This window comes from Brassica napus, chromosome C7, assembly GCF_020379485.1.
Source record: "Brassica napus cultivar Da-Ae chromosome C7, Da-Ae, whole genome shotgun sequence".
Taxonomy (NCBI): Eukaryota; Viridiplantae; Streptophyta; class Magnoliopsida; order Brassicales; family Brassicaceae; genus Brassica; species Brassica napus.
In genome coordinates, this window is record NC_063450.1 from 49509332 (window position 1) to 49529400 (window position 20069).

The following is a 20069-nucleotide window of genomic DNA, read 5'->3' on the forward strand; positions in this document are numbered from 1 at the left end:
TTATAGTAGTTAAATCTATGATTTTAGATATAAGTTAGATTAGTCGAGTGACTCATGTTGTGAGTATATTGAGTTACATATATTTTTTCAAATTTAAAATGAAGTATAATTATTTTTTATTATAATTAAGTCATATCAAACAATTTTATTTATCGTTTAAATGTACATGTATTTTCATAACATTTATCAAATTATACGTTGATTTTTTTTAAAAAAATATTAAAAAATAAAGCGATAATCAATAGGAAGTTACATGCATAAGTAGCTGATATATTTTTGGAAGTTCATGAATACATGTCAATATTTACAATAATTAAAATATTTTATGAATTCTAAATAACTTTATGCCTTTGATTTATTGAATGGAAACTGATATTTCTTTTAAATAATCTTAAAAATGAGAATTCAGATTTGATTTAGTATTTTTATTATGGTTCTATTAAGTTCCACAAACATAAAAACATAAAATTTAAAAGCAAATTTAATATTAAGAAACCAAATAACTTTAATAATGATAAAATATAATATATCTACCTCATTAAACTATTTTGTAACTATTTGATCAAACGATGTTTATTTTAAAATTTCATTTTTCGTTTTTTATATCTCTTAAAAATAAACAGTAAACAAAATTGAGATTTTATTTGAAAATAATATTATATAAGTAAGATATAATTTTTCAATATATTTTTGCTGTAATTGAAAAATATTATAGTCAACTAAATATATGAAAAATAAGTAAAGCATTTCAATAATACTAATTATAAACTATTTTTAAATATATATCACTTTATGTTACTTAATTATTTTTTGTAATCATCTAAGAAAATAGATAGATATATAAAAATATTTCTATTACTTTGAATTTATTTGTATTGTTTAAAATTATGTTTTAAAAGAAATCACATTATATACAAATTTATATTTTTCATCTAAGAAAATATAGATATAAAGAAACTATTTTATTACTTTAAAAGTATATTTTATGTTATTTAAAAAAAAGTTTTAAATGTAGTATTACTATTTTGTGAACTTTTCCTTTTTTTTATGAAATCATATTATATATATATATATATATATATATATATATATATTTTTTTCGTTTTTCAATTCCTTTTTTTTTAATTTATAAAAATTTCTTTTTTATTATATGTATATGTTTTCGGAAAATTTTAAAAAGGAAACTAAATAAATAAATAAATAATAGAATTTTAAATGTAATACTTTTAATTCATTAAGGGTATCAGTGTAGTCAACCATTGTAAGAGTTAACGAGAGAACTACACATAGGAAACTGACTTCTCAAATAATATTACATTTAAATTTTTTTTTTAAATAACATAAAATATACTTTTAAAGTAATAAAATACTTTCTTTATATCTATATTTTATGTTATTTAAAAAAAAGTTTTAAATGTAATATTACTATTTTGTGAACTTTTCCTTTTTTTATGAAATCATATTATATATATATATATATTTTTTTTTTTTCGTTTTTCAATTCCTTTTTTTAATTTATAAAAAAAATTCTTTTTTTTAAAAAGGAAACTAAATAAAAAAATAAATAATAGAATTTTTAATGTAATACTTTTAATTCATTAAGAGTATCAGTGTAATCAACCATCGTAAGAGTTAACGAGAGAGCTACACATAGAAAACTGACTTCTAATTATAGAGATACCACTATTTATCTTAGGAAAAGTATAAAACTATTTACCCCCAAAATACAAATCTTATAGTGTCAGTCTAAAGTATAATAGTACATTATTTTATAGAAACACTATAAAAATTGTTTTCAATAGCTAAATTACCTATTTCTGTGATCTGTTCCACAGTTGCATAAAAGAATAAGCTACATGAACATTGACTGGAATCGATTCCGAACATCGGAAAAAACAAGGGCTTCTAAACAGGCCGTATGCTTGGGTGGGCCTAACCATCGTAAAAGGCCCAGGATCGTAGAAAATAGAAAACAAAGCCGAAGGTTCAAACTTCAAAGAAGAACGGACACAGAAGAGAAACATAGAAAATTTACAAAGTCGCCGTCAAACCTCGGTACGGAGGACGAGAAGGAAGAGCGAAAGAGATGAACAACGTAGGGCCCGTTTGTTTCTTCATGGACCATCTCGATGAAGCATCGATGAGAGTTTTGTTTGTTTAGGCACTAAAAGTGCAACTCATTCAGATGGATCATCCGGATGACTTTTGGAAATTTAGGCTTAATTTTAAAGTCCATTCAGCTGAATCAATTTGGATCATTTGAATGGAGATGGTTCATTCAAAATGGTATAATGTCTATTATACCCCTAATGTAATTCATAAATTACAAACCTAAACATAATATCATTTTTGTCACAAACGAAAACTGACAAAACTATAAAAACACTTTTTTCCAGTGCGAAAAACTACTTTTTCACGCCAAAACCCCAAAACGCATTTTCCCGCTAAAATTGCAAAAAAATGTTTTCCCGTCAAAATTGCAAAAACGTGTTTTTCCGCAAAAACCGAAAACATGTTTTCATGCCAAAATCACAAAAAAAAAATATTTTCACGCCAACACCCCAAAATACATTTTTCCGTCAAAACACAAAAAAACACGTTTTCCCACCAAAGTCGCAAACCGTGTTTTCCCGCCAAAATTGCAAAAACGTGTTTTCCCGCCAAAACCAAAAAATGTGTTTTTCCGCCAAAACCAAAAAACGTGTTTTCTTGCCAAAACCGAAAATTTGTATTTTCCCGCCAAAACCGAAAAAATCTCGTTTTCCCGCAAAAACTGTAAAAATGTGTTCCCGCCAAAAAACGCGTTTTCCCGCCAAAACCACAAAAACGCGTTTTCCCGCCAAAACCGCAAAACGCGTTTTCCCGCCAAAACCGCAAAAAACGCGTTTTCCCGCCAAAACCGCAAAAACGCGGTTTCCCGCGAAAACCGCAAAAACGCTGTTTCCCGCCAAAACCGCAAAAACGCGTTTTACCGCCAAAACCGCAAAAACGCGTTTTCCCGCCAAAAGCGCAAAAACGCGGTTTCCCGCGAAAACCGCAAAAACGCGGTTTCCCGCCAAAACCGCAAAAACGCGGTTTCCCGTCAAAACCGCAAAAGCATGTTTTCCCGCCAAAATCGTAAAAAAATGTGTTTTCCTCCAAAAACGCAAAAAATGCGTTTTCCCGCCAAAAACGTGTTTTCCCGACAAAACCGCAAAAACGCGTTTTCCCGCCAAAATCGCAAAAATGAGTTTTTCCGCCAAAATCGCAAAAACGTGGTTCCCTCCAAAACCGCAAAAATGTGTTTTCTCGCCAAAAACGTGTTTTCCCGCCAAAACCGCAAAAACATGTTTTCTCGCCAAAACCAAAAATTTGTATTTTCCCGCCAAAACCGAAAAATATCGTTTTCCCGCCAGAACCGAAAAATCTTGTTTTCCGCCAAAACATAAAAAATGAGTTTTCTCGCTAAAACCGAAAAAACTTGTTTTCCCGCCCAAACCGCAAAAAGAAAACTCGTTAATTTTGAAATAATTCTAATGTAAATATATTAAACTAAATAATTAAATGTAATATAGTTAAAATTAATATTAAACATATGATTAAATCAACACAAGGATATTTTGGTAATTTCTTTACTAAACTCATTTGAATGGAAATGAAAATAAAGAAACAAACATAAGATCCATTTAGATGATTCATCTAGATGAGCTATGTGGATGGACAAACAAACAATCACAAAAATCTGAATGGATCATTTGAATAGATCATACAAATGAATCATCTGGATGGAGATGACAAATGGTGAAACAAACAGCCCCGTAGTTCAGGGGCTTAAGAGGATCCCTCGCATCAAATTCCCTCAGCGTCATGTCAAACCTTCAGGTTTGAAATCATCTTTTGAAACTCTATGCAGAAATATATCCATGTTTCGTCTACATTTGCACATATCATTGAATAAAAAATTCACATTAGATTTAAGCTTCGAATCATTTCTTGAATCATTGTACTACAAGTTCTTTTGTTATGGCAGTTTTACTTGTAGTAATATATGTTAGCATTTAAAGTTTTATAAAACCTTTTTTGAAATAACAGAGGGCACAAAGCAGCAGCAGGTGGAGAATGAAGCTGATGCGTTTTTCTTCTCCAATCTCAACACTCCAAAGACTATAGGCGGGAAGGCGTCTCTGCAGCCTAAGCGCACTCCGGTCTCTAACCAAGAAATGGAAGCCATACTCGTAAGTAACTTGCTGGATAATAATTAACATTTTAAAATAAAGTCTCTTTAACCATTTCAAATATTCACAGTTGGGAGGCTGCATCTGATCATTACAACATGAAATGGTGGACCTCTTCTCTTCTTTGCCATTCACAGAATATACTCAAGAGTCAAGATTTGGTTTATTATATAGTAGTAATAAACTCAGCATGTCAATGACATAATAAAAAAAAAACAACTCCATTGCAGACTTAGATGATTTTTCTATTATACTGATTCACCATTGATCGAATGCATTCTAATCCCTATTAATGCTTTTTGTTTTTTGGAGCGGTAGTTCCGGAGCTTTAGGCTTCTTCTCCATACCAACCATGGCTGCAACATCGCCTCCTTGTTTCGTAGGAGGTGGTGGTGGTGGTGGGTTTTGTTCGATAAACGTTTTGAGTCCTTTTTCGCCACCGGGGAAACCTCCGGTGAGACCCATCATCTCTTTCTCAAAACCGTCTTCAGGTACTTTAAACGACGAGTTGCTGTCATCGCAGCTCTCTTTCTCTGTCTCCTTATCAGAAGCCTGTGATGTCTCTTGTTGTACTTCATCTATGTTCCTGTTGAGCTCCTTTTCGATGCCTTTCTCTCCGTTGCATAATCCTCTTCCTCCCATCATTTCCCATAGGTTGAACTTAGCCATGGCCTTTACTTTATGAGCGTTTGGTTGCTGCTTCGGAGGCGAGAAAACCGATCGGTTAGGAGTTGAAAGTAGATGGGTTTGGCCGAGAAACTTGGTTCCCTGAATAATGGTTGGTATAGTGATCGAAGAAGTCGCCATTAGACAAAGAAAAGTTTTGAGGTGAAGTAAGGAAAGATAGGAAGAAGGCCTTGCTGCTATACTGACCACATATCATATGATGATTCCAGTTAAGATGAGAGATGTATCTCTATTTCCACTTGTTGGATCTGTTCCGGTTTATGCGTAACCGGATGGTTTTGCTTCGAACTGGAGTTAGATACATTGGGCCTAATTACATTATAATGGGCCTTAGCTACAAATTGTGAAGTACATATTTTGTTTTTGTTAATTAAAAAGGCTGCGAGACAAGATTACAGGATAGAGCATTTATTCGGTCAACGACACTAATAATTGGCATCTCATACTCCCAAGTCATCATCATTACACACCCAGTTTTTGTCATAGGCTGTTCCATTTACACATTATCACTACCAAATGCTTATTAGTTGGCAACTTCTGTCACCTAAAGATTCGATATGTAAAAGCATAAGATTTATAAAATAAAAGTTTCAGAAACATTAATTTTCATGATTAACTACCTAACTTATCGGAAGGATCGATCAAATAACAAAAATCTCGAATTACTTGGCTAATAGTATAAATTAAGGGCAAATCTCCAAAATAGCACATTTTTATGTTTATATCACAAAAATAGCACTCAAAAACTAAAATGACCAAAATAGCACATTTCTAAGTTTATCCTTTGAAATTTTTTTTTTTTTTATTTTTCAATATTTAAAATGTTATCCTCAAAACCTCATTTCTCAACTCTAAACCCTAAATTCTAAACTCTAAACCCTAAACCCTAAACTTTAAACCCTAAACTCTAAACCCTAAACCCTAAACCCTAAACCATAAACCCTAAACCCTAAAATCTAAACCCTAAACCCTAAACCCTAAACCCTAAACCCCACCCTTTAACTTTAAACCTTAAGTTTGTGACTTTTGATAAAACATTAAGTGCTATTTTTGTGACTTTTGACTTTGAGTGATAGTTTGGGAACATAAACTTGATTTAGTGCTATTTTTGTCTTTTTTTTTAAATATTAACGTAGAAACTGCAACAAATGCCCCCATGTGGATATATAGCTTTCCGCGTGCAACCTAAGGTTAAAACTGTCTTTTCGAGGTAAGCTTGCGTTGCGTTAATGCTTAAACCCAAACCAAAATTGGGTGAAAAAAAAAAACACTTTACCCTTAAAAGAACAGAAAACACAACAGTTTCGTGTTTCAACCTCTCCTTCGAATCAAATCAGGTATAAGCAAAGTTGTCGATCTTTTGTTATATTTCTAATTTTCAGAAGTTGTTTGTTTGGGTTTATTCTTTGCTTAATCATTATGTAGATTTTATTGGAGATTATATGAACTTAATTAATTAAGAAGAGTTCCTTTTCATCTGCTTCGTTCTTTTTCCTGGTGAAGTGGAATTGTTAGAATTGGTATTGAAAGATATATAATTTGTTTTTTTGGTTTTTAATCATCAGTGAAGAATAAGAAACTCTACTTTTGATTAGATTCCTTTCTTTGTGATGTCACTTCTAGATTGGATCTAATTCAAGTGTTGTTCATGGAGTAGTAAAACTCACAGAATGTAGATTATTAGTTCATGCTCCAAATGAATAGTCTTTTTTTTTTTCGTTTGGATGCAGACTCTCTCTCTCTCTCTTGCGGAATCTTTGTTAGAGTTCAAACCTATGGGTGATGGTACTCCCAGGAAATTAAATATCTTAACTGATCACTTTACTGTACCTACTCCCACCACCGAAGCTGCTCAAGAGGACTCTCCTTCTTCTCCATCATCTTCTCACCCCAAAGAAGATATTAACATTTCTTCAAGGTAACGTGTTAGCGCATAAGTAATGCTATTAAAAGTTCGAGACTTTGAGCTGTCATCTTTTGTTTTGAAGTAGGTCTCATAGTCAAGGCCAGTCCAGTACTCGCAGGAAACTGAAAAGAGCAGCACATATGCTGAATCTCTTCTCTCTTCGCCGGCTGCCTTGGGTTTCTGATGGTCAAGAAAAGGTTCCATTCGTCACACCTTCCTTCCTTCCTTGTTTTTTTTTTTTGTTTCAAGAGAATAGTTTCCCCATTATCATAGCTTATTGGGCAGGTAGAGCTATCAGCAGTAGAGTTAGAGTCACTTAGATCAGAACTATCTGAGTTAGAAGAAAGAGAATCTTACCTCAAAGCACAGTAAGTTGTGACATAATATATAGCAGTATTGTTACCTTTACTCAGATCAAACCCACCCATCTTCTTTTGTTGCATAGGTTGGAACATGTGGATGAAGTCTTGCGCTCTGCTCGTTTATCTGGCTATCTCTTTATCCGTAGTGTAAGGAGGCTCTTACTCCATGAGACTCACAGTAGTGTGTATTATTCTTGTTGACAATCTCTGTTTTAACTTTCAGCGGTGGGAAGCTCTACCTGGTGAACCACCTCCGCTAGACGATGCAGAAGTAGATGACTGGCTTCCTCGATTCGTCGTCCTTCAAGGACCTTGTCTCTTCTTCTACTTATTATCTACTGGTAAGTTAATTTTCATTTTAAACGATCTTTTGTTTCAAACGTGAATTTATTTTTGAATCTCTCTCTTTATTTGTAGATTTGAGCCCTCAAGATTCGACATTGCTAGCGGATATCGTTGAAGTTGGTTCGTTGCCAAGCTACACTAGAGAGTTCGATGAAACCCATCATTGCTTTTATATCTTAACCCGTCAAGGTCTAAGGTTCGAGTGCTCAAGCACTTCTAAAACACAGGTCAGGTGATACACCAAATAGATATAACATCTTTTTAACACACTTGTTGGTTGTTTAGAGATCCTGAAACATTTTTTAATGGCTATTTTAGGTGGATTCGTGGTTGTCGGTATTGCGACATGATTGTAGGTTTGTGCCAGAAGAAAGGTTACCAGATGGATCAAGCGAAACTGCTGGAGGGGATTGAAGATTGTTTCACACTTTAGCTGCTGCTCTGTGATAGTTTTCATTTTTTTCTAATGTATATAATATGCTTTTTCTTAAGATGTAGTTAGAATTCACGTCATTGAAAAATTCTTTTACTCAACTGGTGATTATAAACATCATAACTTATGTGGCTTTGTTGTGGAGTTACTGATTTGGGCAGAATAAGAACTTTGAGGAGGACTCTAGATTTGCAATCATGAAAGAGCCAGAAGATTTTACTTGCTAAAAAAACCACTAATATATATAGTTTGTATATTCTTGTCAAAGCACTAATGCAGTTCTTTGTGAATATATATGGCTTACTTTCGTATCTTGAAAATGCATCTGACAAAGAAATCTACGTTATAATAGGGCAGTTGAAATGCGACACGTCAGCGATATGTGGGTCCCATTTTTAAAAATTGTGAAAAAGTGTCAAGCCTGTAATTCGAACTCGGGTTATTGAGATCTAAGCAACAATATTTATACCACTGAGCTAAAGGATACTTTGTACATTGATTACCGAAACTAATATATATTTATCAAGGATTTCTTATAGTGGATCCCACACATAACTGTAATGTTTCAATACTCACGTGTAACTTTGATCATCAAAACCTATTTAGTAAAATCTGCATTCTGGCCCAATAAAACTTAAAAGTGGGCTAAATCTCTTTTGTATGTATCTAGGATTTTTATAGTACTCTTTTTCCACCGATAAACCAAAGCGTTACCCTTTTAGCTTATCAAAAAAAATTATGAAACTTTTCATCTTCACCTCTCTATATCTCCAACGATCAGTTATGGTACCGTTTCACCTCTGAAACGATCCGTCTCAGTATATATAATTCCTCAAACAAACCTTGAGACCCATATCTCTTATTAAATTACTTCTAAATTGAACTGTCACAGCTTTTAGCCAACCTTCGAAGATGTCAGCCTCCAGTGTTGTTGTTGCTTAATCGGTCGTTGTCCCCGCCACCTTTCTCCGCCGAGAACATAGTACCCAGGAAAAGGTATTGACAATTTGACTTTCTATGGAATACTATATACCATATTTGTTTAATCAATTCTCAAGCTATCAGTTTTAATACTTTAAGCGTATGTTTCTCTGGGCAGAATTCCGAGATCCATGGTTCTATCCCAGTTCGTGTGAATCACTACCATCCATCGCTACGATAGGGGGTCGATCGTGAAAGTTGATTGATCGCTTTGAAGTTGTCCGATTAACTAATATGATGTAAACTATGTTCTGATGGGCTATAACGGAAAGTTATTTGATTGCTATGACTAACAGAGGCTGCAAGGCTGGGTACGTCCCAGGCGGAGCTGAAGGACGGTACAACTAGAGCGCCTATTGTCTGGTTTTTGTCGTGCCAACGTGCTATGGAACTTAAGCCTTCCTAGGAGAATCCACCAAGACAACAGGTACCACCAATATGTAAATTTTTTTATGTTTGTGGTGTGGTTCGACTCAAGATTGAAACTTTTGCTGATGAAATAATGATTTTGTGGATGCATGTCAATTAGATTTACGAGGCTACAAACTGTTCACTGTACATTGGCAGGGAAAAAATGACCATGTATGGTTCAGTTGTAACACAGGTGTGGTGCAATGGGGATGGACATGGTACCCAAAGGTGTGCATAATGTTATTGAGTTCCTCAGCGATGATTCCCCTGATATGGATGTGATCGGAATCTCTGGTGAATTCCTTTTGTATGTTATTGGTTTGATTTTAAAACAATGCCTTTTAGCTTAGTGTCATCTTGAGACTTAAAAACTTGAAATTTATTGGTCAGATAACTTCTTCTCCGACATTAACAAACCTGCTGCGGTGAACTGCATCGAGGGACATGACAGTATTTAGAAGAGAGAGATAGGGAACAAGGTGTTGAAAACGAGTGTGTCTGGCTTGGTGGAGCTCAATATACTCAAGAACCTCACCGTCTATGTTGTTGCAGGCTCTCTAGGTCGATTCAAATCTCATGCCAGCAACATAGTGTTTGATGTATTCATAGCTACTTGCCAAGATCCAGCCCAAAACATAAAGAGCTCTCAAATTGATGGAAGCCATTAATAGCAATCACCGTACCTTCACTATCTCCACCATCACTGAAGATACCATCATAGAGAACCATGGCAAGGTTGTTTAATTTTACTTGTCATCACGTTCATGTATTTCAGGAGCACAGTGAGAACATTCTTCCAAGCAGTGAAGGTGACGTAGGATTGGCAGCATCATCGGGCCCGTCTGTTTTGGGAGACAAGGTCGATGAAGAATGTGCTGCAGCAGATCCTCCAGAGATTTCAGACGCTCAGAACAACCGCAAGCGCTGCCGTGAGTGATTGGAAATATGTATTATATTCCTATCAGCCCATCAACGTCTTTTCTATGCATTTTTAAAAACTGCTATTATCTTTGTTTTCCATCATAAACTTTGAATATTTTTTCCCTTGCATGTTTTCTCTGTTCGGATATTTTATTTCTATTTTGGATTATTAATGAAACGTCGACGGGTTCTAACTCATAAAAGATTTGTCAGTGGTGTATTTTTTTTGTTTACCTATTTCTGACATTTTTTTTGTCCACCATAAACTATTTTTAACAAAATCGAGTAAAACTCTAAAAATAAATAATTTTGCAACCGTATAATTTTAGAAATTTTTCTAAAGTTATTAATTTTTTTTTAAAAAATAGGTTATTACAATTCTATATTTTGAAATTAATTTAGGTAAAATAAGAAAATAATTTAATTTATTGTTTGATAAATTGTTTAATTTTTGAATTCAAATTTTAATATTTGTTCCTTACACTATTTGTTTTATATACTAACAACTACCTAAGTAAATATTAAACAACTTCATAAACTTTATCTTTTGAACATGAAAGCGCTAATAAAGCTAATGGTCGATCAAATCATTACGAAAATAATGCATATGAATTCGCCGGTCATTCTTATATAAACTTAATCAAACTATGTGACTTCCAAATGTTATGTTCATCACCATTATATATAACACGGAAAAACAAAAGTGAAAAAAAATAAACGACAAAATCCCGTACACAAAACTACACAACGATCAATAACTTATCCGGCTCCGCGCTTGCGCGGGGGCTATACCCCTAGTAAATATATAGTTTGTAGATTGGAGGTTCTATTCGTTTGTCTAACTGAAGCTAATGTCACATCTTTATGTTTGGTTAATATAATTATGTTAGGCATCAGTTCTCAAAATTGGGGGTGTAGCTCATATGGTAGAGCGCTCGCTTCGCATGCGAGAGGCACAGGGTTCGATTCCCCGCACCTCCATTTCGTTTGTTTTTGCACTTCCTCTAATTTCTAGCGTTTTATTGTTTTAGTGGGCCTCACTCAGTTAATTGAGGCGGAAGAAATTGGGAGCTTCTTCTCGCTTTCCCTTTGCCTCTGCTAATCTCCACTTTTCGTCTTTTCCAAGATGGAAAGTAATTAATTTTTCAAAAAAAAAAAAAGGATGGAAAGTAATTACGTAAGGAAGTAATAAAATACAAGTTAACTAAAATACCAAACAAAATATTTACGTTTCCTTGTGTTCATTACCCATAAAATATCACAAATATTCTGGTGGCTAAAGATTTTGTTACTTTGTAAGAGCATCTGCATTCACACAGTTTTAGAAAAACAAAAAAAATATTAAAATAAACAAAAGCAATGAACCTGCCTCTTGGGAGTTCACTGCACTGAATCCGGATCATCATTGTAGCGCGGATCCCACGACACGTGGAGGTCCGCGATTGGTCCGATTAATAAATTTTTTTTTTTTTAAACAAAAATCAAACAGAAAAAATAATAATAAAAACATACTTTGTGAACCCTTTTGATGAGATTCACTAATGCTGATGCTCTTCCAATGCCTGTATATATACGGCCATCTTCTTCATTGAATAAAGGAGAGTATTCAAAGTAAATCACAGAACATTTGAAATAACAATAGTTGCCCCTTAAATCTTTATAAATATTATGGCCCCGGGCCCTAAGAGCACCCTCAACCCAAATACCCAACTTGGGTTTCTTATTTTAATTTTTTTTTTTTTTTTTTTTGCTGATTTAAAAAAAAAAAAAAAAAATGAACCAATCGCGGGCTGCCACGTGTCAGTGGGGCCCGCGAAACAGTACAAAAAACGTCCCTTATTTCGGGACAGAAGACACGGTCTCAACACTTTTGGTGGGGCCCACACCACCTTTTCCCCTTAAAAACCCACCTTGCATACCCCTTTAATCCTGCTCTAAGTACCATCGAGAAGCGGCTAAAGACTTCAACCTAACTCCATTAGCTTTAATTTACCGTCACGGTCATTTACTTATTCAAAGACCAAACTGCTCTTTTGTTTTTAGTTTGACTTGATCAACTTTATTTTCGGATTTAACTCAATATATTGTACATGTCATGAAGCTATCTCATATATGTCGCTTGTATATCAATCGTTTTCATACAGTGGCCGATCCCATAATAGTTATTAGTTATATAACATACACTTCCTTTTCAATATAAGTTTCTATACTGATTTTTTGGGGACTGCTTCAAATTAAAACCAAATAATATTTGATAATTTGGAACGTCACTCAATTTGATAACGAGCTACTGTTAGTAGCTAAACAAATCAACAAGCACTTATGACTTATCCCTTAAATGTCTCCTGATCCAATAAGAAAAACACATCCATATGTTCTTGCTAATTTTTTTTTGGACTGCAAACGTCTGTTCTAGCTAGCTTATCCCCTATGCTTCCACGTTATATTACCAAATTCTGGCTCATTTAGCTATAATGTAGTTTATTTTCATATAATAAAAGGTTTCAACCTGGTTGGCAAAAAAAGGGTTTCAACCGAACTAACATTTACTGATTTACATCTATACCTATCCCTTGATTTCTTGGAAAATATATTCACGAGACATGTATGAGAAGTATAACTGAAAACAGAAAAGGTGTTAAAGAAAATAATACACGTTTCGCGGATGACTCAAGCAGTCATACAGAAAGTCCTTAGTGGAGTTGATGTCAACGGTGCCATGCACCGATCTGTATGTTTATGATTCAATTTGGATTTGTATTTTCTTAATCCAATGTATTCCCATTCATGCAAAAATATGCATCCACTAGTAACTTTTTTCCTTAGTTAAAATGTATTTTATTGATTCTTAAAAGAGGTCGTATCATCATCGTATGTTATATTATGGTTCCAATAGTATGTTGCCACTTCTTTACGAGGTTGAAACTGTGTGTTGCCTCTGTTTATGTAGTATCTCTGGGGAAGGTTGATTCGTATAGCGTTAAAGTAGAGAGAAAAATTTAATTATACTTCAGTTATACCTAAAGTAGAAACAATCCTTGAATGCTTAACCTATAGTTAGTACCCAAATTATCGTAACCCCGATTTTTTCTAGTAAAATATTCTATACCTTGCAAAACAACCACCAATAATTACTAACTAGAACTCGATCCGCGCAACCGCGCGGGTTTTTGTTTTCATTTAATTTTATATAAATATTTTGTTTTCAATTCTAAATTATTATATATTATAATATATATGTGTCTATCAATTTTTAAAACATAATAATTTTACAGTATATTTTTTTGATTGAATAGATTGTTTCAAACTTTCACATGTATTTATATCTTCTTCTATATATATATTTTCGGATTATTATTTCATTATTAAAATCGTAACTATATGTATAAAGATTAGCAAAATATTATTTTATTGTCATATTCAAAGATATTGTAACATTTCATAAATTATAATTTTTTTAAAAAAATTAAACTTTTCGCTTCATAAATTTATATTATCGAGTAAATAATTAAACATTTAGTCTTTTTTAATTTTTAAAATAAACTATATAGTTTAAAATTTGTTTTCATTGGTTTAAGGTAGTAAAGATTAATCATTGTTAGATAATATGATTTTTGTTATTTAAATAAAATCTTTATAATTTTAAAAGTTAACATCGACAAATATTTAAATATTTAACATATGGAGATATGTGGAAGCTCCCTTGGTCCAGTGGTTTGACTAAGGGTTCATTAATGCTTCTACACCAGGAGGTCTGAGTTTCAATTCCCGGAAAAGGCAGAAATATGCGAATTAATAGAGAAAAAGACTTACAAGAGATCTGCAGCATGGCACAAGGAGTACCGTCAAACGTGGATCCCATAGGGCGGCTCAGGTAATGCAGTCAGGCGTGAATCCTCATACGGAAGGTAGAATTGTCGGCTGTAGAATCGTCTGTAATATTTCTCATCTTTGTAATAGCATAATTATCCAGCGTTAAAAAAAAACATATGGAAATATAGTATTACGACATTAAATTATATCTATTTAATTTATACTATCTATAAATCCAATAGATCATCTATTGTTTATTTAAATGATAAGATTAGAGATTAAATGTAACATAACTTTTTAAGAATATATCCATTAGGTCCATTTAAAAAAAAAATCACACATGAAATAAGGTTGTGAATTCTGTTTTAATATATAAGATAAAGTAAATTTGGAAAATGAATCCAAAATACATACGTATTATCTTTTTGTGTAAAAAAGATATTCTCATAATCTAAAGTAGATCTATTCTCAGTGCAAACTATTAAATGTATCAAAATCCAAATAAAAAGTAATAAATTACATTTTTCCAAATTAAAAGAAAAAAGTCCATTAACAATAACGTCAAAGGTAATTTAGGCAATTAAAAGCAATCCGGTATATTCGCACCGATATCATATTCCGCCACGTGCCACATTTCTCTCTCTAGAAACGTATAAGAATCTTTAAGTAAATATACAGTCAAAACTCAAAATATCTCCATCACCGCTTCTATAAAACCCCGTTTGCTCTCCATCCCAATTAAAAAAACGCTCTCACGAATTTTCATATCTTATCTGAATTAAGATTATTTACTTTCTGTTAACGATGTCTAAGAATATTCTGGTCACCGGCGGCTCTGGCTACATCGGAAGTCATACTGTGCTTCAACTGCTTAACGGTGGTTACTCCGCCGTCGTTGTTGACAACCTCGACAATTCCTCTGCTGTTTCTCTCGAACGCGTAAAGAAAATCGCCGGCCAAAACGAAGACCGCCTCTCCTTCCACCAGGTTTCTTTCGTCCCCCTTCTCTCTCCGTGGAATTTTTTTTTTTTGCGTGTTAGGTTTTTTGGAAACGTGTACGTCAAGAACTTTTTTCAATAAAAGTTTTGTGAAAACAGGTCATTTTGTGTGTGATTCCAGGATTCTAGTTAACTTTATGCCCCTAACACCATGTGCCTAATCTTTCTGTGTTTATACATAAAAATATCAGAATAAAGCATCAATACCATGTGCAACAGTATACTATAATACTATATGATCCCAAGTTCTATATTTATTTATATATTTTTGATCTGTTAGATTTTTTTTTATCGTGCCTTAAACCTAACATGTATATTTAAATATGCGCCTGCCATTTCTGAAGTACATAATGTCTGGGGTTAATTTTAGTTTCTTAAAACTCTTGTGTTTGTTTTCTTACATGAAGGTGGATCTCCGAGACAGGCCTGCGCTTGAGAAGATTTTCTCAGAAACTAAGTATGATTGAAAATTTTAAAATAAAACCTTTTTTGAGAATCTTTAAGACTACAAATGATTAGTATGTTCATATAATTGGTTTGATGGAATTATTATTAACAGGTTTGATGCAGTGATACACTTTGCTGGACTTAAAGCAGTAGGTGAGAGTGTGGAGAAGCCTTTGCTGTATTATAATAATAACATTGTTGGCACTATTACTCTGTTGGAGGTTATGGCTCAATACGGCTGCAAAAATGTAAATCATTCTTCCTCTCCACCACATTGATTCCTTTTTTTTTGTCTTCGTTTGATCTCATGATTAGCTTTTGCTACTCTGTTTTCCAGCTTGTGTTTTCATCGTCGGCTACAGTCTATGGCTGGCCAAAAGAGGTTCCTTGCACTGAGGAGTCCCCAATTTCTGCAACCAACCCATATGGCCGTACTAAGGTAGTAACTGAATTTACCATAGTCCATCTTTGTGGTAGTGATAATGATAATCAGGGAAAATTAATTTGACTCAGGGTTTTTATTTGGTTGTTGCTGTGTAAAAGCTTTTTATTGAAGAGATTTGCCGGGATGTACATCGCTCGGACCCTGAATGGAAGATCATATTGCTTAGATACTTCAACCCTGTTGGTGCACATCCTAGTGGCTACATTGGTGAAGATCCTCTTGGAATTCCAAACAATCTCATGCCTTATATCCAACAAGTTGCAGTTGGCAGGAGACCTCACCTCACCGTATTTGGAACCGACTACAAGACAAACGATGGTACAGGGGTATGTATGTCTTATTGAATGTCTCTGGTAGACAAGAATTGTTTGACTGTTAGTTATTACATTACAGTCTCATGTATGTGAGACAAATTAGTGATTTGTCTTAACATTATTTTGTCCATATATTTGTTTCAGGTTAGAGATTATATTCATGTCATTGACTTAGCAGATGGACATATAGCCGCTCTGCGCAAGCTAGATGATCTCAAAATCAGTAAGGACTATCTTTTAAACTCTTGTTTGTTTCTCCTCTCATAATGTTTTGCCATTGAATCCAAAGCTTAATTATTGGAAAAAAAATGGTCAGGTTGTGAGGTTTACAACCTTGGAACGGGTAATGGAACATCGGTCCTAGAAATGGTTGCTGCCTTTGAGAAGGCATCCGGAAAGGTAAACCATTGATTGGTTTGTTTACATAGAACAATGCTCTAACCAAAAGATAATTGGTTTAAATATTTTTGATTCTTTCCGATTAGAAAATCCCGTTGGTGATGGCCGGACGACGTCCTGGAGACGCTGAGATTGTTTACGCCTCAACAGAGAAAGCAGAACGCGAGCTAAATTGGAAGTAAGTTCCTTTTTTTTTTTGGTTTGTCAATAGAGTAGATGAACTGTATTGAAATGGGTTTTAGTAAAATAAAAATGCACACCCCACATTTGAGTCTAATTATTATTATACTTGTTTGGTATGGTATGAATGCAGGGCTAAGTATGGGATCGAAGAGATGTGTAGGGATCTATGGAACTGGGCCAGCAATAATCCTTATGGCTACAACTCCTCCAATGGCTCCTCTTAACTCTCGTTTTTTCTTTTTCTTGCATTTTTTATTTTTATAATCATATGAAAAAATGCTGATCAAGAACCCAAATTTTTTTTAGAAGCAAGTGGAGAAATCCGTGTATTACTAATTTGATCATAGCTACTCTTTGAATCTTTGATATTTAAATCTCATTCTTTTTTAGTTCCCCGAAAGTCGTCTTCATTATTCCAGTTTCTACAAGTTCTGTTACTGTAGACATGTAAAGGGAATGATGAATCTGAATATATCTTTTATCTTATTAAGTAATCGACACATTTCGTTTTTCTTTTTCATTAGTCCAATTTGACACCGAAGTTAAACTCCATTTAAGTTGCAAGTCACAAGTAACAAAATCTAAAAGTACAATCTCATGCAAGTCAAAAGTAGCAAAATCTTGAAAGTACAAACCCTCATGTTACATTTTGAAGTAAAAAATCTTTTTTTTTTTTTTTTTTGAACAACTTTGAAGTACAAAATCTATGTATTTATATTTGCAGCTTTCTAACTTCAGGATTCAGACAAGAACCCAAGAAGGGTCTTTTTACATGTGTTTTTAAATAAACACTTTTACATTGCTACAAAAGGGTTGGTATCAACAACGGACGGCCACGATCGATCCATCACTAGTAGAAATTGCGATCCTGCAACTTGATTTTGCCACGATTTGATGAGTGAACAGACCAAGAACTCGAACCCGACCCGCCATCTCCAGCTTCGACTCTATCTCCACAGTAGACCCGACCCGACTATCCGCCTCCACTAACCCGGTTCCAAAATCATCAGCGGAGATTCGAGAAGCAGAAGCCGCTAGAGGAAACGACTCCACGGAGAAACTAGCGGCCATTCGCTTCGTTCGACCCGGTTCGATCTCACCAGCCGGTATAAAAATGAACCCGATCCGGTTACCGTAGTAGAAGAGCTGGACTCTGTTGTTGTAATGAGAGAACGCGGCGCGGTTAGGGTTTCTAACGACGGATAACTGAGAGTAAGTGAAGCTGACGGAGCTGTTGGCGATGGAGAATGACAGGACCTTGACGTTTGTGACGGAGATCTCGGGATCTCTAGGTCTGAACACCGTGAGGTAGACGGTAACGGAGGCGATGATAAGGAAGACGATGAAGATGGCGGCGACGGCGCATGAAGCGAGGTTTGTTTGGCTAGACGAAGAAGAATAAGGCTTTGCCATGCTGGAGAGAGGGATGTTTGTTTGGTAGAGATGTTTTAAGTGGTCTCTGGTAGGGATAAGAGTTTTTAACTTTTTTAGGGAAAGCGAGCGGTGTAAAGCAAAAGGATATTTGTTTGGCCATGGGGATAACGTTGCATTAAGGAAACTGATGTGGCCTTAGTTAAGCATGGGCATCTTACTAATTTTTCATATCCGAACCGAACCCAAACTGGATGTATGTGATTTGACATGTGAATATGATCACACTTCTAATTTCCCAAGCAGAGACACTGGCTCTTTCGTTGTAAAATAAACATTTGAGCCACTATGGATAACCTGACGCTATTGAATCTATACTATATAAAAGTTGAGTCTATAAGCCATCGAAAGCGTCCACGTAAGATTTTAAACCACCAATCGTAGTATGACAAATCATTATTTAAGTTTACTATTTTTAAAAATGTTAATATTACCAAAAAATGTTTATTTCAAACTAAAATATAAATCAATATCGAATAAGGTAAATTTACAAAAATATAAATACTATATTAAGTTAACGTAATGTTTAATATTTTTCAAAAATTAAAAAATAAATAACGAAAAGAATAATTAATTTTAAAATACAAGACTTTCAAACAAGTATAACTATATAAATCTAAATTTAAACTCATGATTTTCAAAGTTTAGGTTATATACTATTGAAAATATTCAAACTAACATATACTATATATAAGTTGATATTATAAATCATTGAGAATGTTCACATATTATTTTAAAGCACCAAAAATATACCAAATCGTTTTTCAATTTGGTATTTCTAAAAATGTTAATATTACGAAATTTTTTATTTCAAAATAAAATATAAATAATTATCAAATAAGTTAAACTTACAAAGTTAAAAACATCATGTACAAATCTATACTATATAAAATAAAGTTTCGAAAATTAACATAAAAATAACAAACAAATATAATAGTTAATTTAAAAATGCAATACTTTCAAACAATTATAACTATATAAATCTAAAACACATGATTTACAAAATTTAGGTTATATACTGCTGAAAATATTCAACAAAAATATGTACTATATGTAATTTTATGCAATAAATCATTGAGAATATCCACATATTATTTTAAAGCACCAAAATATGTCAAATTACCATTTTAATTATTATTTTAAAAATTTCAAGATTTTCAAAAAATATTTATTTCAAAATAAAAAGGAAACTACTATTCAATTTAGTGAAAATGCAAAATTATTAAAGGAATCAATTTGATATATAAAGTAAACCTTTGAAAGACCAACATAAAATCAACTAACAAAAAAAATCTTAAAGAATACAAGATTTTAAAATAATAAAAACAATATGAATCTAAAGCACTTTTCATTACATATGAATCTAACAAAATATGATTTCAAAATGGAAGCTATTTCTTACAAAAAAAATATCAATAATAAATTTTGTAAGCAAAATTGCCAAATAACTAAAAGAATCAGTTTATTATAAGAAATAAATGTATGGAAGATCAACATAAAATTAAGTAACAAAAATAATCTTAAAAATATAAGGATTTCAAATAATAAAGACAATGTAAATCTAAATCACTTTTTCATTACATATGAATCTAAATAACATATGATTTCAAAATTGAGGATATATATTATTTAAGTGTTCACATAGAATTTAAAAATATCATTATAATAATATAAAAGTCAGCATCTTAATTTGATAAAGTAAATAAAAATATTATTAAAGATAATTAACTTGATATATAAAATAATTATATATTTGAAATTAAACAAAAAATTAACAAA

At 33.1% G+C, this 20069-nt stretch overlaps 5 protein-coding genes, 1 non-coding gene and 1 pseudogene across 10 annotated transcripts; 5 read left to right on the top strand and 2 right to left on the bottom strand.

Moving 5' to 3' along the window:
• Positions 1-1544: 1544 nt before the first annotated feature.
• LOC106406900 lies at positions 1545-4454 on the top strand. Its single transcript, XM_048763084.1, has 4 exons — positions 1545-2099; positions 3802-3861; positions 4072-4214; positions 4285-4454. Exons 1-4 carry the CDS (start codon positions 2087-2089, stop codon positions 4300-4302), a joined length of 234 nt encoding a protein of 77 aa, XP_048619041.1. The 5' UTR covers positions 1545-2086; the 3' UTR covers positions 4303-4454.
• LOC106406899 (NAD(P)H-quinone oxidoreductase subunit S, chloroplastic) lies at positions 4364-5145 on the bottom strand. The gene has a single exon (XM_013847641.3). The coding sequence runs from the start codon at positions 5019-5021 to the stop codon at positions 4494-4496; it is 528 nt and encodes a 175-aa protein (XP_013703095.2). The 5' UTR covers positions 5022-5145; the 3' UTR covers positions 4364-4493.
• Positions 5146-6087: 942 nt separating this feature from the next.
• On the top strand, positions 6088-8145 carry BNACNNG69550D. 5 transcript variants are annotated; one of them, XM_013849774.3, is made up of 8 exons: positions 6088-6238; positions 6632-6819; positions 6890-7004; positions 7093-7175; positions 7253-7316; positions 7393-7510; positions 7587-7746; positions 7833-8145. In XM_013849774.3, the coding sequence occupies exons 1-8, from the start codon at positions 6131-6133 to the stop codon at positions 7945-7947; spliced, it is 951 nt and encodes a 316-aa protein (XP_013705228.2). In that variant the 5' UTR covers positions 6088-6130; the 3' UTR covers positions 7948-8145. The 5 variants fall into 5 exon arrangements, with proteins under 5 accessions (XP_013705228.2, XP_048619042.1, XP_048619043.1 ...); XM_048763085.1 differs by having other exon boundaries at positions 6893-7004; XM_048763086.1 differs by having other exon boundaries at positions 6089-6238; positions 7587-7741; positions 7833-8048.
• A 540-nt stretch (positions 8146-8685) lies between these two features.
• LOC111208130 lies at positions 8686-10276 on the top strand (annotated as a pseudogene).
• An 892-nt stretch (positions 10277-11168) lies between these two features.
• TRNAA-CGC lies at positions 11169-11241 on the top strand. Its single transcript has one exon. It is a non-coding gene; the product is annotated as a tRNA-Ala (tRNA).
• A 3517-nt stretch (positions 11242-14758) lies between these two features.
• LOC106407573 (UDP-glucose 4-epimerase 2) lies at positions 14759-17252 on the top strand. Its single transcript, XM_013848448.3, has 9 exons — positions 14759-15060; positions 15479-15528; positions 15631-15766; positions 15856-15957; positions 16062-16289; positions 16422-16500; positions 16594-16676; positions 16763-16854; positions 16990-17252. Exons 1-9 carry the CDS (start codon positions 14878-14880, stop codon positions 17081-17083), a joined length of 1047 nt encoding a protein of 348 aa, XP_013703902.2. The 5' UTR covers positions 14759-14877; the 3' UTR covers positions 17084-17252.
• Positions 17253-17548: 296 nt separating this feature from the next.
• Positions 17549-18316, bottom strand: LOC106407691. Its single transcript, XM_013848558.3, has one exon. It carries the CDS (start codon positions 18270-18272, stop codon positions 17679-17681), a length of 594 nt encoding a protein of 197 aa, XP_013704012.2. The 5' UTR covers positions 18273-18316; the 3' UTR covers positions 17549-17678.
• Positions 18317-20069: the final 1753 nt, after the last annotated feature.

Bases quoted from the DNA above. Each gene is read 5' to 3' on its own strand.
- LOC106407573 (XM_013848448.3), top strand. From the start codon at position 14,878: ATGTCTAAGAATATTCTGGTCACCGGCGGCTCTGGCTACATCGGAAGT. The intron at 15,061-15,478 runs GTTTCTTTCGTC...TCTTACATGAAG, and splicing joins ACCGCCTCTCCTTCCACCAG to GTGGATCTCCGAGACAGGCC. The intron at 15,529-15,630 runs GTATGATTGAAA...TATTATTAACAG, and splicing joins AAGATTTTCTCAGAAACTAA to GTTTGATGCAGTGATACACT.
- BNACNNG69550D (XM_013849774.3), top strand. From the start codon at position 6,131: ATGCTTAAACCCAAACCAAAATTGGGTGAAAAAAAAAAACACTTTACC. The intron at 7,317-7,392 runs GTAAGGAGGCTC...TTTAACTTTCAG, and splicing joins GCTATCTCTTTATCCGTAGT to CGGTGGGAAGCTCTACCTGG. The intron at 7,511-7,586 runs GTAAGTTAATTT...CTTTATTTGTAG, and splicing joins CTTCTACTTATTATCTACTG to ATTTGAGCCCTCAAGATTCG.
- LOC106406899 (XM_013847641.3), bottom strand. From the start codon at position 5,021: ATGGCGACTTCTTCGATCACTATACCAACCATTATTCAGGGAACCAAG.
- LOC106407691 (XM_013848558.3), bottom strand. From the start codon at position 18,272: ATGGCAAAGCCTTATTCTTCTTCGTCTAGCCAAACAAACCTCGCTTCA.
- LOC106406900 (XM_048763084.1), top strand. The intron at 3,862-4,071 runs GTTTGAAATCAT...TTGAAATAACAG, and splicing joins GCGTCATGTCAAACCTTCAG to AGGGCACAAAGCAGCAGCAG.